This window comes from Pimephales promelas, chromosome 16, assembly GCF_988280905.1.
Source record: "Pimephales promelas chromosome 16, fPimPro1.hap1.1, whole genome shotgun sequence".
NCBI lineage: Eukaryota > Metazoa > Chordata > Actinopteri > Cypriniformes > Leuciscidae > Pimephales > Pimephales promelas.
Genome location: NC_142784.1, coordinates 25,021,985 through 25,041,861, shown reverse-complemented (window position 1 = coordinate 25,041,861; position 19,877 = coordinate 25,021,985). Strand labels below are relative to the sequence as shown.

The window sequence follows — 19,877 nt, the reverse complement described above, 5'->3', positions numbered from 1 at the left end:
AAGTTCTCAGGTAATTATTAGTTAAAAGGAACGGCCAAGCACATAATGAGATGACAAGAGCCTTATCCACGTACCTCATTGATCTCAGCTAATTCACACTTGGAAGGGTTTTACAATAGAGGGGCCAGAGTTTTAGCAATCAATGCACAAGCACGTCACATGCCCATGGGTGACCTATCGGAACGGTAAAGGTCATTGTACCTGCCTCAGCAGAAAATATATCGGGGGAATGGATTTTCTTTTGCTAGCTCCACCACACCCATTGAGCACTCTCTCCTCTATCAGAGTTAGCATGGCTTCAGCGCCTCAATGAAGGAGAAAATCACCTCCGGGATCAAAGGACCTGCTGACGGTGCATTCTCCACCATGGAGACACTGTATAGAAAACTAAGTGATTCACTAACAGTAAAATGTAAAAAATAGGTTACAAAAACACAGCTCTCTGACTTTCAGGACATGCTTTAACTACATACTGATTCTGAATAACCAGTCAGCAACCATTTTTGCTCTCACACTTAGTAGTTCTCTAACATAGTGACCGTTCTCTCATTTAAAGTTGCATTACCTGACATAGCATTAACCTGACTTAATGTCTTGCAGTTCAGTGAGTAAGTGAAGAACTGATCACACTTACACTACCATTCAAAAGTTTTGGTTTTAAAGATAATAATTATTTTATTCAGCAAGGATCCATTACATTGATCTCTCAAGTGACTAAAGATGTGTATAAAATTACAAAATATTTATATTTCAAATGAATGCTTTTGAATTTTATATTAAAGAGCCCTGAAGTAAATTTATTACAGTTTCCGCAAAAATATTAAGCAGCACAACTCAAGTTTTCAACATTGATTTTAAGTAGAAATGTTTCTTAAGCAGCAAATTAGCAAATTAGAATGATTTATGAAGGATCGAGTGACTCTGAAGACTCGAGAAATGATGATGACGTTATTTTTAATATTACACAAGATAGCCTATAGCTTTTCTAATGTATTTTGATCAAATAAATATAACCTTGCTGAGCGTAAGAGACATCTTTCAAACTCTTCATTTCACCCTTGAAAATTAGAGTAACAAAACCAACTGCTTTCCCCCTACAATAAACTACACCTCCAGTGTGACTGGATTGTTGACTGTATTGAACTGAGCAAAACGTTAAAACAATTCAAACCATTAACTCATAACACTGATTTGTGAGTCGTTCATTCATGTGTCAGACTACACTTTTGCATACATTATTAGATATTGCATACACTGTAAAAAAAAAATATTGATGGTTTAACTTAAAAAGTAAGTAAGCTGGTTGCCTTAAAATTTTAAGTTCATTGAACTGGAAGAAGTGAGTTAATACAATGAAGGAGAATGATTTAATCATCGGAAACTCAAAATTATATGTTATCTGAACTAAATAAATTATTTAAGTTGATTTGACAAAAGAAAAAATGTTGTGATTACTACACTGTAAAAAAATATTGTTGGTTTAACTTAAAAAAGTAAGTAACCTGGGTTGCCTAAAAATTTTAAGTTGATTGAACTGGAAAAAGTGAGTTAATACAATGAAGGAGATTAATTTAATAATCAGAAACTCAAAATAATAAGTTCTCAACTAAATAAATTATTATAAAGTTGATTTGACAAAAGAAAATATGTTGTGATAACAAATCTTGAAAATATTTTTTATAGTGTACTATACGAACAGCAAAGGCAAATAAAGATGTGCTGCCCTGTATTATTTCAAATTGTCCAGTCTTCTGTAGATTCAGTATTCAATAAAAAATAGCAGCGATGGAAACACATTTTTTGTTGTTCAGTCTACATATGCAAAAAAAAAAAAACTGTATATGCAACTAAATGTTGTTTAAATCACTAATTTGCAGTATATTTAAAAAATAAAATTCAACCAAACTCATATGCAGCAGTGATTTTATTTACCAGTTATATTAGCTTTATCCAGTGGAAGAGTTAATCCACTTTGTTTGATTTAGCTCACACAGCTTTCGGACTGAAACAGTGCAGATTTAATCAAATTACTCCTAAAGTAGAGCTGGACCCTCCAGTCACGGACCTGGGCCCTGGAATTTGCTCTACTATTGAGAGTGCCGAAGACTGCAAATCGCCACAAAGAGAGCAGCTTAGCTTTAATGAGAGACTAACAGGGTGCATGCATACCCATAAACACTCTACAATCTGCACATGACCAGCCCAGAGCAGGTTCACAAAGAGCATTTCAGCAAGCCATAAATTTGGGTCAGGGAGTCCCATGTTTAGCCTTGTTAGAATGGCCTAATTGTCATCTTGTAACACTTCTGCCCAGTCAGACTGTACTGTAGGCCTACATACTGTAATATATATGTAGCACGATCGAGAGTTGTATATTGTACATTCAAATCTCACATAATTAACAATGGATCCTTTGAATCAGAATTAGACAACTGTTCTGTTTTTTTTATTTTTAGTATTCTAAATATGCATCACTGCAGGTCACCAGACTAACATTTGCACTCTAAAGACCTTCTGTGGCCCCACCCGTTTTCAGCGCTGCGCTCGTTTGTCTTTTGTCTTCCGGTCTGTATTTTCACAGTCATCTTGCCTATTTATGAATGAACGGCTCGTTTTAAAATCTTCCCGGTCTTAAGACATCTGCTTTAAACATTACAATCCTCATGACAACTTTCGTTAACTTTACATTAAGTAAATACACTTCAAAAGCTAATGGGCTCTATGCACGGCGGTATCTCCGGTGAAGGTGTAAAGATGCTCGATAACTTCCGCCGATCGTAGAGTCCAATGCAATACAGAGAATTTTTATTGAATTTTATATTCCATGGTTATACTAAAGAAACGTTAGTTACAAAAACAGATAAAACAGACACCCCTCGTTGTATTTATGCTTCTTTTTAAAATTATATTAAATAAACATATAAAAATAAAAATAAACATAACTATATAATATAAAATTACATCTAAACATATGTACGTTTCGTTTCAAAGACAGGAGGACAGTAAATTTTGATGTTTTCCTCTGCTTTAATCTCCACAACCGGAAATGGACGAGCATCCTTGCGTCAAATGCGGAACTTATGTGTGCATATAGAGAGCCTAAGTCCCGCCCCTCCGGCTCATGGGACCTTATATCGGAAAAAATATGAATGGTAGTCAATGGCGAGAGACAACTTATCTTTTTATTCCGTCTGAACTGTGCCCTCAATTACACAAATAATGTTTGTCAATTTAAAAGATAATTCTAAAAAAGTCAAAAACGTCGCAGTTTGTCATACTTCAGAAGAGTAACATTTAGTTTTATGTGAAAATGCTCTATGAACTATATCTCCCGGGAAGCGAAACGAGATCCGCTGCTCGTGTGTGTGCAGTCTGGTACAAAACACTCAGGTATGACGGCGTAACGTTACGATTATAACGTAAGACTGTAGAAACAATGACAGACAATAGCCTCAGTAAAGTTAGCTTCATTCATTGAGAGAAAATGTGCGCCTTTGGGGTTTGTAGTCTTTGTAATTACGTATTTTCACAGTCTTATGCCTCAACGGTTTTACATCAAACTGCGACTTTCTTTACTTTTTTAAATTGACAAACAGCATATGTGTAATTCAGGGCACAATTCAAACGAGATCAAAATATTTTTTGTCTCTCGCCATTGACTACCATTCAATATTTTTCCAAAATAAGGTCCCATGGTTGTCGACCAGAAGGGGAGGGACTTAGGCTCTCTATAGCCCATTACTCCTGGACAGCAATGCAAAAACGAAAGTTCAAAGACAATATTATGAAGATGGCGGCGCCCTTGTTTCTCTGGTGCATAAGGTCTATTCTACAGATAATTTGACAGAACCAGTTGGGGAGATGAAAAATGTAAAGCCAGAAACCAATAACAATGGTAATGTATTGTATATAACAAATAATTCACATCCGCGAGTAAACGCACAGTTGCACTGACCTCTCAGCTTGAACTTGATTGATTGGTCCGTCCTCATAATTCGTTCAGTATTTGGACTGGAGTGTTTGTCGTTTCATGTTTCGAATCTACACAACTGAAATGGCTGCGTTAATCAAAGAGAGTTTTGTTGGTGCCTTCACGCCATGTCGGGAATACCGTAATTACGAGATTCTGACGTGTAAAAAGTGTTTATGTGTTCGTAAAAAAAGTAATTGCAACTTGTAATTTTCTGAGAACTACTTTTTACGAGAGCTCCGACGTGATCGCACACCACTGCGGATTCATTTGTTGATCTACCGATACCTCTTTTTTACAGTCTATACCTGTGTTAGTGTAGTGTTGTCTTCGAAATTAGTATTTTCAAGTGCAAGGACAAAGAATGTCACTTGTCATCTTGGTGTGATGTCGGTGTGTGTAAACATGGAATGAATGCTTTATGTGTATTTGCACTGTTGCGACTTATTACAGAATTTAGCAGGATTTTGAAAATCGTATTACAATGAATCAAACCATACTCAAGATTCAGGTTTCATGATTACGTTGGCATCATTTCGTAAAAAAATCCCTAACCCCAATAAATCGAATGAGAATGAATGTCATATCGAATGTCACGTAGCAATTTTCACACCCTATGAATTGCACATTATAGGCTATGGTTTGTTAAGAAATCTCCAGTAATGTAGCTCAAAGAAGGGCTTAAAACAGCCTGAAAATGACTGGATGGCAAGTAGGAAACAGGAGGATTAAAGGTGCTGGACCCTAGTATCAGCTCAACTCAACTCATGTGACCACTCTCCCCTTAATCCACTTGTGTCTGCTTTCACTCCCAAAGGCACAACAAAGACACATGACCCTTTCAGCGCATATAAACACACCCATCACTCATACCACACATTTACACTGCATTATATGGGTCCTTGGTGATCCGAATGGGGCGGATATATGTGTTGTATCAGTGGCTGAGCTCTAAACTCAACTGTTATGTTTCAGAGAATGAAATAAATTACAACAAAACTATATATATATACTGTATATATATATATATATATATATATATATATATATATATATACTGTATATATATATATATATATATATATATATATATATATATATATACATTTTTAAACATGGAACTAAACAAAATGCTTTAGCAGTCCATGCTTATAATTGTCTTACCAGGAAAAAAGGATGAAACTAAAGCAGCATCCCTCTGAGGATCCCTATTCAAATGAGGGAATAACTAGTCCCTGGTAAATTATTCATTGTTCGAAAACGCAACATTTGTACAGAAGATAGTGTAATTACATCAAATATTTACAGGGATACATTTTTTCCTGATTTCAAAGATTCAAAATTAGAATTATCCCATGCCTGTTTCTATAGGCTATGTAAACTGTCTTATATTGTGATGCTAACATCACTGATTTGTTTTTGAATAAATATTCATAAAAGACAACATTTTGAGAAAAACAAAATCTTTTTTGTCTTTATCATTTTTATTATATTTTTTTGTCAATTCAAGGAAGTCATTGGTAATCAAAACTGTTTGATTACAAACATTCTTCAAAATATCCTATATGTTTCACAGAAAGAAAGCAAAGACAAACAGATATGGACCAACTGATTAAGGGTGATTAAGTGATGACAGAAATAATATATATATATATATATATATATATAATATATTCTTTCATGATAATCTATAAATCATTAGTGTGGGAACTGTTGTAATATGCCCACAGAGTGACATGCTATTGCATTTGTGTTACGAACTGTATTGCACGTGAAAAGACGAATGCGACAGCTTGAGAAGACTCACAAATGTGCTCTACTACAACAACTCATCCTCTTCTCATGGACTCACCCCCTTTGTTTCTTGTGTGTCCCCTCAGGCAGGTTTTATGTACATTTTAGGGTTTGTGATGTCACTAACTCAGGAGGAAGCTTGTGTAGTCCCTATACCAGACATTTGTTGTAGTCCTTAAAAAACTATTTCTTTAAAAGCAAATATCTTCCTTTGCTTTGAACTTTGAGTGTTGTAACTTTACATATGTTGTTTATGCTCAAACAGCGACGTTACACACTAACTAAAGTTAAAAAAGTGAAATCATAATCAACCACCCCGTTAAGCCCAGTGTACCCTATACGGTTTATAATAGTCCTTTACGATTGTTGCTTGTCAGACTGTATGAACATGATCCCCGCTGTAAGCCATGTCACACTGTGTGATCTCAGCTGTCATTAATGTCAAGTACAGCAGTCAAGACGTATTAAAAACCGATGCACGCATCATCCATCCATGATATGTTCAGTGATGTGAGCTGCATTTACAGTACAATCGGGATAGAAATGGTGGCTAGCAAACAAAACAATCTCTAACGTTTATTTTGATCATGGCTTCTTTTGAAAAGAAAATTGGCGGTAAAATACGAAAATACTACCAAAATAGTGGTAGTTTGTTGTTGTCTCACTAATTGAGTCTTCAAATTCTGAGCTCCTATTGGTTTTTTAATAGATGATTGTCATACAGTAGGAGAAGCCACACTACAAACCAGAATTTCGTTGAAGGTCAAATTTGATCGCAATAGTCATTAATTGGCTGTCGGTGACCATGTCAAACTAACAAAGACTTTGGATTTTTGCCTAGGATCTGAGGAATCTTTTAGGATCCTCAAAATTGGTCTCAAGCGGCAAAATCGTGGCCAAAATCAGGAACGACAAGAGGGTGAGTAATTAATGACAAACATTTTTAGGTAAACTACCCCTTTAAGAAATGCCATTCTTTATGAATTGGTCACAGCTAATTAAAACATCTGATATTATTCACTCAATGCTGGTTCCACACAAAACATTGATATCAAACATTACAGACTACAAACCGTCTATAAACCTCTAAAATCCATGAATGGGTCGACTCAAAGGGGAGCTCTCAGCAGTGTGAATCCCTCCCTTACTAAGACACAAACAGCAAGCTGAATGGTAACTAAAGCTCAGACGATCCTGAACTTAAAACCCTTTTCACCAGCAGATGGAATTATCCATTATCAGGATGAATAAACTAATGCCAAATGCTGGAAGCAGATGAGTACATTTGTTTATATGCATCATAATTAGATGCAGTTATACAGATTACATCGTGCTCACTAATGGCATAAACTAATACTATATGATAGCAATTACTCTGCACATCAGCAGCAAAACCATCCATCCCTGGGATCAAGCGTAATCTGTGCGCCAAGAGGCAGCGTTAGTCTCCCTGCCAACAGGGACATCGGGACACATCATGAATAGGCAATCGAATGTAGAACAGAGCAGAGGTGGGATCTCAAGGACACTAACCCACTCGGCTGCACAGGCCACACTGACAAATCTGTAATTGAATGCCAGCCTGTACATGATGAAGGTCACTTCTCAGAAAGCAATGTGTCAGAATTGGCCAAAGAAAGCAACACATGTTGTGAGGATGAGTGACCTGGGTGAAAAACGTCAGTGCGAGTGAGTGTGGTGGACATATACGTTCTTGATGACCTCACTGGAGCTCTTATGTTTGAAACAGAGCAAATTCTTGAAACCATGATCTACTGGAAAGCCTTTTCACATGCTTAAAGCAGCTAAATGAAGACTAACTCTCTAATAATAGGCTAGTGACAATGACCCCGAATTTTTGAGATACCCCTACCGGAGGTAGAACTAAACCCAACAATGTTTTTCCTCATCTCTAAGGTCTCCCATATATGAAATGGATTCTTGGCTCAAAATATTTTACTGTTAAGATTGTTAAATTAACAGATATTGTTATACACCCAAAACCCAAAAAAGGACTAAAATATAGCCTTTCCGTATAGGGGTTAAGGCATATAAACTAGTGCAGATCAATCACACAAGCTCTGAGAGCTTTGAAACTTGACATGTTTGTTGTCAGGAAGTTGCTTTAACTACTAGAAAAGACTGGATGTGAATATCTTGATGTATGGAATAAATAGAGACATATAAACACATACCTAAAATAAGCGGACAAGCACAAATTGAAAATCTGTGCAAAATGTTTTCATTTACTTTGTGGTTGCTTTGCCAGAGATTATCATAGAAACACATATGATGGCTTATTGGAAAGGTGGGGTTGTGCTGAATCCAGCAATACCAAATAAGTAAATATTTATAGCAAGACAAATCAAGAGTTTCCTATCACTCAATGTATGAGGCTCAATGTATGATGTATGAGACTCAACTTACTTTGCATTCACGGGCTGATCTGAGATCCAGAAAAAGGCCCTGATCTCTCATTACATTTCATTATATAGCCAGACCTCATTTCATATGTAAACATGTGTTTACAGTGGAAAGTTACTGTGTTCACCCCCCAGACTTACTGGGAGCATAAGTTGACCATTTGCTAACAATGGTAATTTCCATTCATGAATTTACACCTTTTGGAAGTAGGACCATGCCTAGACCACATTCATTTGTGTGCCAGTAATTCCTAAACTCTTAAAAACCTTATTACCTTTTGTTTTACTTATTTGGAAATAAGTACTTGTACCACTTGTACCAGTCGCACTTGTAGACATTTCAAGCAATGCTAAACACATGTATAAAACTGTATGATCATTGTTCAAATTTAAGACCATATTTAATCGTATGTGAGTTCGGGTGACCTCTGCAAGAGTGGAGGATGAGGGGAAGAAGTGTGTGTGAGAGTTAAAAATGTTAATTTGCCAAGGTTCTTCGTCTCATAGACCTGTCGTCTATCTCTTCATCAGTTTCCAGTTTTCCAGTCTTACATCTGCACCAAGAAGGCTGAGTAGCGCTGAATCTGATACAACATAATTTAAAATATGGACAGATTGTTTAATTTGTGGGAAGGCCAGCGCTAGACCAGAAGCTCTGACAGCCATTTCGATTGGTATAGGCACATATACCAGAGACAAGGTCCTTCGGGCAGCTTCTGAAAGGCTTGATAAAGATGTGCATCTTCAAATTCTTTCATGCCCAGATCACTTTGCATATGATGCCAGATACCATAAAATGTGCCTTGCACACTACATCTCTGAACGAAATGTAGCAGCTGCCAGACGAAGAAAAGAATCATAAAAGCAGACCAATGTCTACGGCAAAGCCTTTATAAAGCTCACTGAACACATTGATAAAACAGTATTGTCCAAAGTGAGGACTCTCAACTCTTTGACTGATAGCTATGACTACTGAAGACCATTTCTGAGGAAGGTGTGTCCATAGTTCAACACAATAAATATAGATCCTGGAAACTAAAGGAAAATCTGATACAGCATTACAAAGACAGACTTGTGTTCCACGCCCAGGACAGTCAGATCTGATCTGCTCAGATCAAATATTACACAGGGCTGCAGACATATTGAGGAAAAGCATGGAGCAGGTAAAGCATGACAGTCAATCATATGTCAATCCAATGTAGCAAGTATGTACCCAACATCCTTTATGACTTTGTCAACTGGTGATTCACATGCCCACAGAGATTGTCAAACATGATGATGACCCAGCTTCAAAGTACAATCTGTGTGGTATTGCAATCTATCATGAATTCATTGGACAGAGCTGTCACATCCATACGGCAATCACACTGGGACTTGCCATTTTGATACATCATGAGTTTGGTAGTAAGACACTCGTCAATAGGCTCAGTGCAATAGGGCACTGTGTTTCCTATACAGAGCTTAGACACTTCCTCACATCTGTTGCAGCAGGCCAGATATCAAGGACAGAGAGGGGTGTCTACATCCCAACTGGCCTCATTGGAGTCACTTAACATGGAATTGTTGATGCAGCCATCGACAACTTTGACCAAAATGAAGACACCCTGGGGTGCGTTTCCCGAAAGCTTCGTTAGCCAACTATGGTCGCAAGTTCCGTCGTCATCAGCATAGTTCAACGAGTCGGTGTTTCCCGAAACCATCGTTCCAATGAACATTCGCAAACAGCATCGCAAAGTTGTGTGGTTTGAACGACAGCTCTCGACCTGTGATTAGAGGCATCGTTTCTGTATATTGCGTGACATTTGGAGGTAATAAATCCTTATCTTGAGCAAAATAAGCAAGCTGACATTCAGTACAACCGGTGCCTTTTATTCAACATACAAACAAATGGAATTTACGTCTTTTAGTTTGTCAAAAGATTTGAAGTACGATGCATGTCCAACGATGCATCGTACTATGGTTGTGAAGCAGCGAACTACGTCATTGTACGGGAAACGCACCCCTGGATGGGAAGTGTATTGTTGTGTTACAAAGAGTACAAGTCTCCACAGCAGATAAATGCCTAGCACGGGTTCCACAGAGGTCCCTCACCACATTAAACACGTTGGATATGAATGAAGATAAACTTTTCAGGTGCATTTTGTCCATTTTTTTTTTCATTTTAGATCTTTACAGTGACCAGGAGTGACCTGTGACCGTGTGACCAGGATGGTGTTACATGCAATATGCCTTGCACAGTCACATTCTCTCCTAATTGTCAAATGTGATGATGCAGATATACTAGATGTACAGATGTACTGGGATGTTTGGATCCTCAGCAGTTTGTATGCACTCTGGACATGGCACAAGGAAAGATTCCCTATCTGTTTGATAGCTCAGAACTCATGGATTGTGACACCACAAGCTTGTAGAGAATTGGGAAGGCCATTGCCCTCACAAGACTGAAGATCCATCTTTGTGAATTACAGGAAATTACCAAATTTGGATAAGCCTGGACGATGCATTGCCTGTGGAAAGAAGGTATGCTCTCCTCCTGTATGGCCAAAAGAAAAAGGGGGATGGGCATCCTTGCACCAACTTGGATAAGCTGATGTACACACTAGCATCTACCACAGATTTGTCAGCAGCAAATCTACCCTCAACAGAATGTGCTGAGAGCCTTGTATCAAACAGCAGTGTGGCGTCACAGGCACATGGCCAAACCTCTTCTCTGGAACATGGTTGTAAGAGAATGGAGGCTCAGAGAAGATGGGTGCATTGAACCTGTGATGTTCCAGCGGCACCAGCACCTAAAGAAGTTAGAGATTACCCACCTCTACTTTAAAGACAGAAGACAACGGTGCAATGATGCCACCAAATTCTAGCTCTTGCCCTTTCCCAGACTGTCCAAATATGACCCACTTTGTCACTGATGGCAATGTGAATGAGTGACAGTGGTGTGTTGCAGTTGTAACATAATTGGGGGCTGACCTCAGAATGGCTACCAAAAGCAGTTCATGTTCCAAATGGTTGCTGCTAGAAAAAAAACAGCCTGAGAAGAGAGGGCTCATTCCCCCTCAGAGTGTTTGTTATGTTAGATTGCCATTTGTTTGATTTAAGACAGTAATTTAATTTGTATTGTGTGAAGTTAAGTTATAGTTGTATTAAAAGGCCCATTAAGGTCAAACTGTAATCCTAACTCCTAGTCTCCTGTTTGTGCTATGGTAAGGTGTTATCTTTCGATTTCAATCTTTGTTTCCATAGAACAAGGTGCCATTTGAAATGTTTAATTATTAAATCCATCTTATATTTGAATTTCTCAACATTCTTCACCACTGATAATGGGCTTTGGACTAAACTATTTCAGTGTTCCATTTTCTTTAATTTTAGACACCTCATCAATTTAGTGACAAAACACCCTGATTTGTCATGCTATATTTACATATTTGGTATTGCTGGATTCAGCACAACCCCACCTTTCCAATAAGCCATCATATGTGTTTCTATGACAATCTCTGGCAAAGCAACCACAAATAAATTAAAACATTTTGCACAGATGTTCAATTTGTGCTTGTCCGCTTATTTTAGGTATGTGTTTATATGTCTCTATTTATTCCATACATCAAGATATTCACATCCAGTCTTTTCTAGTAGTTAAAGCAACTTCCTGACAACAAACATGCCAAGTTTCAAAGCTCTCAGAGCTTGTGTGATTGATCTGCACTAGTTTATATGCCTTAACCCCTATACGGAAAGGCTATATTTTAGTCCTTTTTTGGGTTTTGGGTGTATAACAATATCTGTTAATTTAACAATCTTAACAGTAAAATATTTTGAGCCAAGAATCCATTTCATATATGGGAGACCTTAGAGATGAGGAAAAACATTGTTGGGTTTAGTTCTACCTCCGGTAGGGGTATCTCAAAAACTAAAGCACTTTTTGACCATTTGTCACTAGCCTATAATGCAATGCGGCTCATATATGTGAATCAGGCAAACTAAACATTAAAGGGATACTCCACTTTTTTTGGAAAAGGCTCATTTTACAACTCCCCCAGAGTTAAACAGTTGAGTTTTACCGTTTTCAAATCCATTCAGTTGATTTTCTGATAATTAGAAGAAGATCAGTAACCAGACAGTTTCTGGTTTCATTGACTTCCATAGTAGGAAAAAATATACTATGGAAGTCAATGAGACCAGAAACTGTCTGGTTACTGATATTCTTCTAAATATATAAACAAATCGGCTGAATACATTCAAAAACGGTAAAACCCAACTGTTTAACTCTGGGGGAGTTGTAAAATGAGCCTATTTCCAAAAAAAAGTGGAGTATCCCTTTAAGGGAATATTGAACAGTCAAGAAGAGCATTTTGAGGTGATGTTATGGTTGAATTGAATCATATAGACTAGTATTACATGATAAAAGTAATAGTGCCCTCTCCATGACTCTAGCACAAAAGAAAAAGTTAGCAGATGAAATAAGAGACCTCTGGGACACCAGATGGCCGCTTTGCTCAATGGAAACACAAGCCGCCATAACTGTAACAGGGTCGTAGGTGTCTATCTGACGGAGTGCATCGCAAACTCATTGCTGTGGCCCATCTGGAGGATGGTGTCTTTGAACTTACCAATCTGTTCCTAGCCTTCACATGGAGTTGATGGCGACGCATTGTAAAGATCTCCAACTAGGTCCTGGTTTAGAAATACTTTGATCATGAATAACAATGCTTGAGTAGGAATTTTTCCTACTGGCCCAGTAACATTTTTTAAAATGAATATAATTAAATGAAATTATTAAAAAGCATGCGCAAGATGTGAAACACAACAATTACCCAAATAACAGTCCCTTTAACCAGGCCTAAATTCTCTAAAACTGTACCTGAAGTCACTAGGCCATCCTTATTTAGACATACAGTCTCAGTAAATCAATAAAGAGCTCAAATACAGGAATAACGCAGGTACACAGAGTTTAAGGACGTACAGTTTACCGCACCAGACGTGGAGATGCCTGGAATGTTGAAATGGCATTTGATTACAGTTACGCTTAAAACTGATGACAGCAGAGGAAGAAATGCACATTCTCAGCAGGAAATCTTGAGGAAAACAAAAGCAAAGCATCAGCATCTTTTCCCACATTACACTGAGGTATGATAAGATCAGAAAGCATGACGACACACCCACCACACAGTACAATGCGAGAGGTATCTTAATAAGACGTCATCTAAAATACGATGAATAATGAAGCCGGCCGATTCGCCGCACAATACGGCACCTCCACAGTGGAGTTCTCCGCTATAAAGTAGCTACGCCTGAGGGAAAGGGAGAGCTGAAGAAGATAGTTAAGTGTCCCTGAGGGAGGAGCGGAGATTTTTGTGCTTGCTATCTCCCAAACACAAAGCCATGAGAGTAATATTTCACAGGAACAATTCGAAGAGATGTGGTGGAAAATTAGCCCAACGCATCTCGCTACAGAGTGCAACAAATAGCTAGCTAATGCATCAGTATATGAGAGTTCGTTTTAATGAGGAGATTCTCCATAGCAGTGTGCAGTACAAAGGGATCTTCTGAAGTAGTGCATTGTGAAGTCCAGTGTGTCTGAGCGGACTGTTGAATATTTCATGGCGGTGAGGGAAAGGGCACGAGTCGTACCGACGGAGCCCCAGCTGATGGAGGACTGGAAGGAGACAGACTGTACAGACTGTAAGGTGAAACTGGGAGAGGATGTAGGCAGTGCCGTGGCAGTGTGCCCAACTTTAGCAGGAGCTACTGTCTCAGCTCGGCCTAAAACAACACTACATCTCACAAGGGCTGACAGCAGCACTGTGCCTTTACTGATTGACCCGTACAGTTGAGAGTGGATGCCTCACTGTATCTTTTTCAACATTGTAAATGTTTAGTCATCGGTTGCATTTATATATATATATATACAGTGTTGGGAGTAACGCATTACAAAAGTAATACATTACAGTAACATATTACTTTTTGCTGTAACGCAGTAGTGTAAGGCATTACTAATCAATTTTCAGTAATATTTTACTCGTTACATGTTCAGTGAGGCTTGTATTACAGTTGTATTACAGTGTGTTGTCTGCTTTTACTTCTTAAAGGCAACAGACTATGTGAAAGTTTTAAAGCAGTCTTTTAGTGCCAGTTCAGAGCAGTCGCGTCTGTAACATTGTTTTTCCCTCATAAATGCGAACACGAAAACTAAAATAAAATGAATATTTTAAGTTCTATGGAGACTGGAGAGCCAACCCTTCCTCATCCGATTTGCGCAGTGTAATTAACAGAATTACAAATATATTTTGCCTCCTATTTTTTTTTTGTCACGCATGAATGTGTGTCTTTTCCCTAATATTAAAAATAAAACATAGACTGATATTTATCTAATGTCTGGAGTCCTTTAAGGAAGTAGCCTATTTTCAATACATGTATTTTCTGAGAATTTTTATTTCAAGTTTTGACTGCAAATGTCATGTCCATAATGCTGGACTTCCCCAATTTTAAATAATTTATCCTCAACTAGTTTTGTGGTGTAGGTCCACGTATTTTATAATGTTAACTTCAAATAATACTAATAGCCTAATTTAAAGATAAGGCAGCATTGGATCTGGACGGTAAGGAGAATAACGCTGGAGTTGGAAGAGGTGTGTCTCGATTCTGTAGGTTCGTGGATCTGAGTCGTGTGGCGAATGGCGATTTCGGTTTCATATTGCATATTGTTACAGCCCCAAAGTTAAGTTCTACTTAGTTATTTCGGTGAAAGTAACTCAAAAGTAATACATGAGTAATGTAACGCATTACAATTCTGCGACAGTAATATTGTAAGGTAATGAATTACTTTTAAATAACAGTAACAAGTAATACCTAATGTATTACAGTTTGGAAGTAACTTGCACAACACTGTATATATATATATATATATGAGGAAATTATGTCAAGAAGGACCCCTTGCTGGACCCTCTCATGGCTGTCAAGGTCAATAAGTCTCTTAAAATAGAGGCTAAGATAATTTGACATTTTTTGTGATAAAGCAAGTTTAGTAAAATGCCATGTATTGCGACAATATGCCCAATGTTAGGGACTTTAAGCAACAGCCTCTGGTGGAACGGCAACGGCATTCTGGCGTTCTATTGCGCATTTGCGACATTAACTGCTACTTCTTGACGTTCTACTGTAACCGTCTACTACGGGAGAACAGCTGATTTGCAGTAGTCGTTACTACGTGACAGATTAAGACAGTTAATGTTATGTTTTAGGTTATGTGGCATTGAAATCGTTTCTGTATATCATTAAGTGCTAAAATCAACCCTTCTCTTTCTTTTTAAAATCACTTTCTTTTTGTATTTTGTCTGATGATTAAATTATTCCCTATGCCGTCCTCTTTACTGTTGCTTAGTGATTTTTGCGCTCTTTAGCTACGGCAGTTAACTGTTTATTTCCGGCTGCCGTCGCCGTTCTATCAGCAGCTGTTGCTTAAAGTCCCTATTTATACGGTTAAAAGAGAGCTGCGTCTCATATGATATGACCTTGTTATTTGTACACTATATGACTATACAAATCACAACATGTAAATAGGAAAATGTTTGCATTATTTTTTTTACGTATATGGAATTAGTATGCTAGCTGTAGCCATTTACATCCAGTCTTTGTGCTAAGCTAGGCTATCGGTGGGTGCGTCAGACAGATTTACACAGTATGCACGGAGATGAAAAAGGTATGTATGACTTATCCCTGGGGATATGTTGAATAAGTTAAAGTCCCAAAAAGTCGGAGTGTTCCTTTAACAAAGCTAAGGCAAGTAAAACGGTCAGGGTTACATATTAGACACACACACACCTCTGAAGGGATAGAAAAGTCCTCGGGACTTAGTATGGCCGCATCACACGCAAAACGCGAGTTAGTAATGACATAACATTTGGGGGGGAAAAAAAGAGTATATTATATAAATTATACTAAATGAAAATAAAGATGTCACCATCCATCCTCTTGAGTCATTCCAGGCCATGTTATCCTCCCTAGAATCACTAAAACACATTAGGCGTGTGAAGACGCAACCCAGGATCTCAGTAAGTCGTCAGTTTTCATTCTCTCTGAACTGGGGCAAGTGGTTGCACTCAACGGTCAGAAGGCTGCGGTGCAGGTCAGACAAATACTGCTTGGCAAGGTAAGGGGGAAGGGAGCTTTGCCAGAGGTGTCCATTACCGACAATCTGCAAACTGTGCCAAGAGCTGCTCTTCACAGCTTTATTAAGACGGAGACTGTCGCTGCATGGCCTTGCTTATTGTAATTCTATGTGGCTTCAATGCAGAGGATGATGCTTGGTGGGGAAAACATTCTCTTTGCTCACCACCAATACGCCCCTTTTCAGATAAACTGTTAAAACTGAGTTGAGAATCCAGCTGAATGGGATGAGTTGGCTTCTTTTTTTTTTTACCATTATCTGATATAATATCTGATATTGCTAATTTCTTATATTACCTTAAATGCATGTGTAATATAGCTGTTTGTGAATGTACAACAAATAAAGTTATTGTCTCTAAAACAAGGAATCGATTCTGAACTGCTGAAATGACTAGTCAGATATTCCAGTCTCACTTTCTGTTATCTACGTCACAATCTAACAAATTTGCCTAATGCCAGTATTATCTTCATTGGCTACCCGCGAACAATGTCTACTTTAACCCGCCCTCAAACACTTGCTGAGGCCTGGAAGAGTTTGGTTCGTGTTGTCAATATGAGAAGAGTCTGTTTTCAGCACTAAGAATCCACTTTGCATGACACTTTTCAGGCAATTCAAAAGGATAAGGATTCACACTGGAATTGATACAGAAAGACCAATGCCATTATTCGTATCACACACTGTGTATCAAGTGCTGTGGAAGCTTCCGGAGCTGAAATTCAGGTAATAGGTGCTTTTTTTTTTTTTTGGTGCTTTTTCAGTTTTGCTTCTGACACACGCTGTAAGCGGTAGACCAATCACAACAGACTGTGCCATATGACCAATCAGAGCAGAGTAGGCTTAAAGGAAGGACGGCCTTAGAGAGACTGAATCTCTGAACAAACGATTTTCAGACTCTTTGAGTGATGTACAATGTATATTATGAGGGGAAAATAAAAATATCCTTGGATGCATATAAACCTATTGTAGGAGACCTCCAAAATAGCACACTAGGGGCACTTTAAATGTATAATTATGGTATAATTATTTTTTGTATGGTTTAACACTCTTCTAAATGTTCTAAAGATGTTTAAATTACTCACAAAAATATTTAGGATCACTAGGCTAAATTGTAAATTCAGATACTTTTTGAAGTATAGTATCTAGTTTAGTACTACATACTGTATATTGTTCAGACAAACAAAATTGATGAAATGGTAACTTTTGCCATTACATTTCCTCACAGGAACCTCAAGAACTTCTTTGGTCTGATTAGATCATTTCTTCCTTGACTGCCTAAGCTTTTGTTGAAGCACATAATCTCTTCCAACATCTCATGAGTCTCAAATGGGTTTCTCGCTCTCTCAAATAAACCTTTGTCTTTTACTTTTTGTGACTCAGTCTCAAATCTGAAACTGATTTTTTTTTTTTTTTTTTTTTGTCTTGAAGCTAGCAAAGCAATTCGACAGATGATCAGCTTCAAAATGGCTGAATGTTGGATTTGCGAGACAGGAAACAGACTATGACTACTATTTCAGAGTACATAAAATTGTAGACAGAAAGCTCTCAAACATGCATCAAGGCCTGTGGGTTTTCCCAGTTATTTTTTATGTTGCAACCCACAACAACCAATAACTGATTACATTCGCAGCATAAAGCTAAAGAAAAGATAGCCTAAAGAAATGTATTTTTATTCTGCTTATGCAAATGTGAATTACAAATTTAACTTCATAATTTAAATTAGCCTACTGTATGTTAATAAGTCAATCACTGTAGCTCACCAGTTTCCTTCAATTAAAGGAGGAAATAGCCCCTCCCATTGACCAAAGATGGAAATGCAAGATTAAGTCAGTCCATTTAGTCAACAAATAAGGGCTTCAAGTAAGAAAAATATACGATACATTTTATAATATCATTGAAAAAGGCGGTAAAGCTAACGAAAATATCATGGACTCAGTTTTTTTCCCAAAATATACACGCATGTGTTTTGAGTCTGCGATTGAGATTTTATTATCGTAACACACAAAACTGAGCATATACATCCAATCCTGTGTAAACAGGCACGACAGACTGTAGTAGCCCAGACAATCGCAGCATGTCTCCATTCAGTGCTGCACGCCCCTTTTCAACCAACACTAACTGCAATTCTGAACCGCATTTCATCTGTGAGATTGTGTATTAACGTCTCGAATCTCACAATAAATCATGGATGATCAATGCACACAACGCTCTTTATGGCACACACTCACACACACAAAAGCATTTGTAATCAAAGGAGAATCAATCGATTGAAACAGCGACCTACACGCCTTCATTTGTCTCGCTCATTGCTCTAATATGAAATTATGCAGATAGCCTACTATGAGAAATCATGAGCGGTTGAATAGCAGAGTTTTATCCCAATTGAATGGATATATTTGATGATCCCCCCCCCCCCCATTAATTGTCATATGTTGCTCAGCTGGTAGAGCATGGCACCATACGGGTTCGATCCCAGAAAACGCACATAGCCTATTCCGATAAAATATAAAGCATGGCTTGATATATATAAAAGCATAAATGAATGTGCAATTTAACGCATCTGTTAAAATACAACGCCTATGTGCATTTCCTTAAATGATGCAGAATAAAAATACCGCACTTCAACTCACCTTGAGCTGCCGTTCCTCGGGTGCTGAAAACACTTGCTATCAAAGTGGCCACATACCAAATCATAGTACTATTGCCGACCAGGAATAATAGCTCAAAGTGCCCCTTTCAATAAATCTTTCATATTTAATTTCCTCCGTTTCCAGTCTGATACCCTGCTTAACATATCCTGTGCTCTCCTCTCTCAGCTTTTTCCTTCATTTTTTCCCCTGCCCGTCCTTCCTATGGCATCCTCCCCCGAAGAGACAGAGCACCCGCACCAGCGCCTTTATGGAAGACGGAGATGTTCCGAAGTGCAAAGTGAAACCAAGTGTGGGAATGTAGCCATTGGGTCCGCCCCCGCTGCACTCTGATTGGCCAGCGCCAGGCGCTCTGGGGCGTGTATTGGTTAATCATCCGCCCCCTGGTAGTAAAATGGCATGGCAGATGCTCTTATTCAAGGTGAGTTGGAGTGTGCTGGTGTATAGTACAACTGCTGCAGTATCATGCGCATTAACAGAAACCAAAGTCCGCACCTCTTTGGATCTTCTCTATTGTGTGTCTTTTTGAATGGCATATACAGTATGTTGTTCTGGGTCTATGCGGATACGGATGAGACTGTAACCTATAGTGCGTGTGTGTTTGAGCTTTGACCCTTGTAGTTTTATATTCAGCCTGAAATGCGCCTGCGAACTTCACTTGTGCATGCACATTTCCTCTCAGGCGTGACATTTTGATTGTGATGGAATGGGTGCATCAACATTACACACACTAAAGCAAAGGGTGTGGCAACCAATATCATCAGCCTTTAGTTTAGATGTGTTGGATTATTACATCATTATTTTTTTCTGTTCACAGATTCTCTCTATACTTTCACTAATAGGGAAATAAAAGTCCTCAAAAGTCTCTAAAAAATATGTTT

At 38.1% G+C, this 19,877-nt stretch overlaps 1 protein-coding gene across 6 annotated transcripts in view; it reads right to left on the bottom strand.

Annotated features, from left to right (window-relative positions):
• igsf9ba (immunoglobulin superfamily, member 9Ba) overlaps window positions 1-19,282 on the bottom strand; it is a 66,654-nt gene extending 47,372 nt beyond the window's left edge. For all 6 annotated transcript variants that reach the window (XR_016146890.1, XM_089121298.1, XM_089121300.1 and 3 more), the window contains exon 1: window positions 18,979-19,282. Coding sequence is in view for 5 of the 6 variants with exons in the window: in XM_089121298.1 (XP_088977424.1) it covers window positions 18,979-19,042 (64 nt within the window). In the remaining variant the exon portion in view is untranslated. The remainder of the gene's footprint in view (window positions 1-18,978) is intronic.
• Window positions 19,283-19,877: the final 595 nt, after the last annotated feature.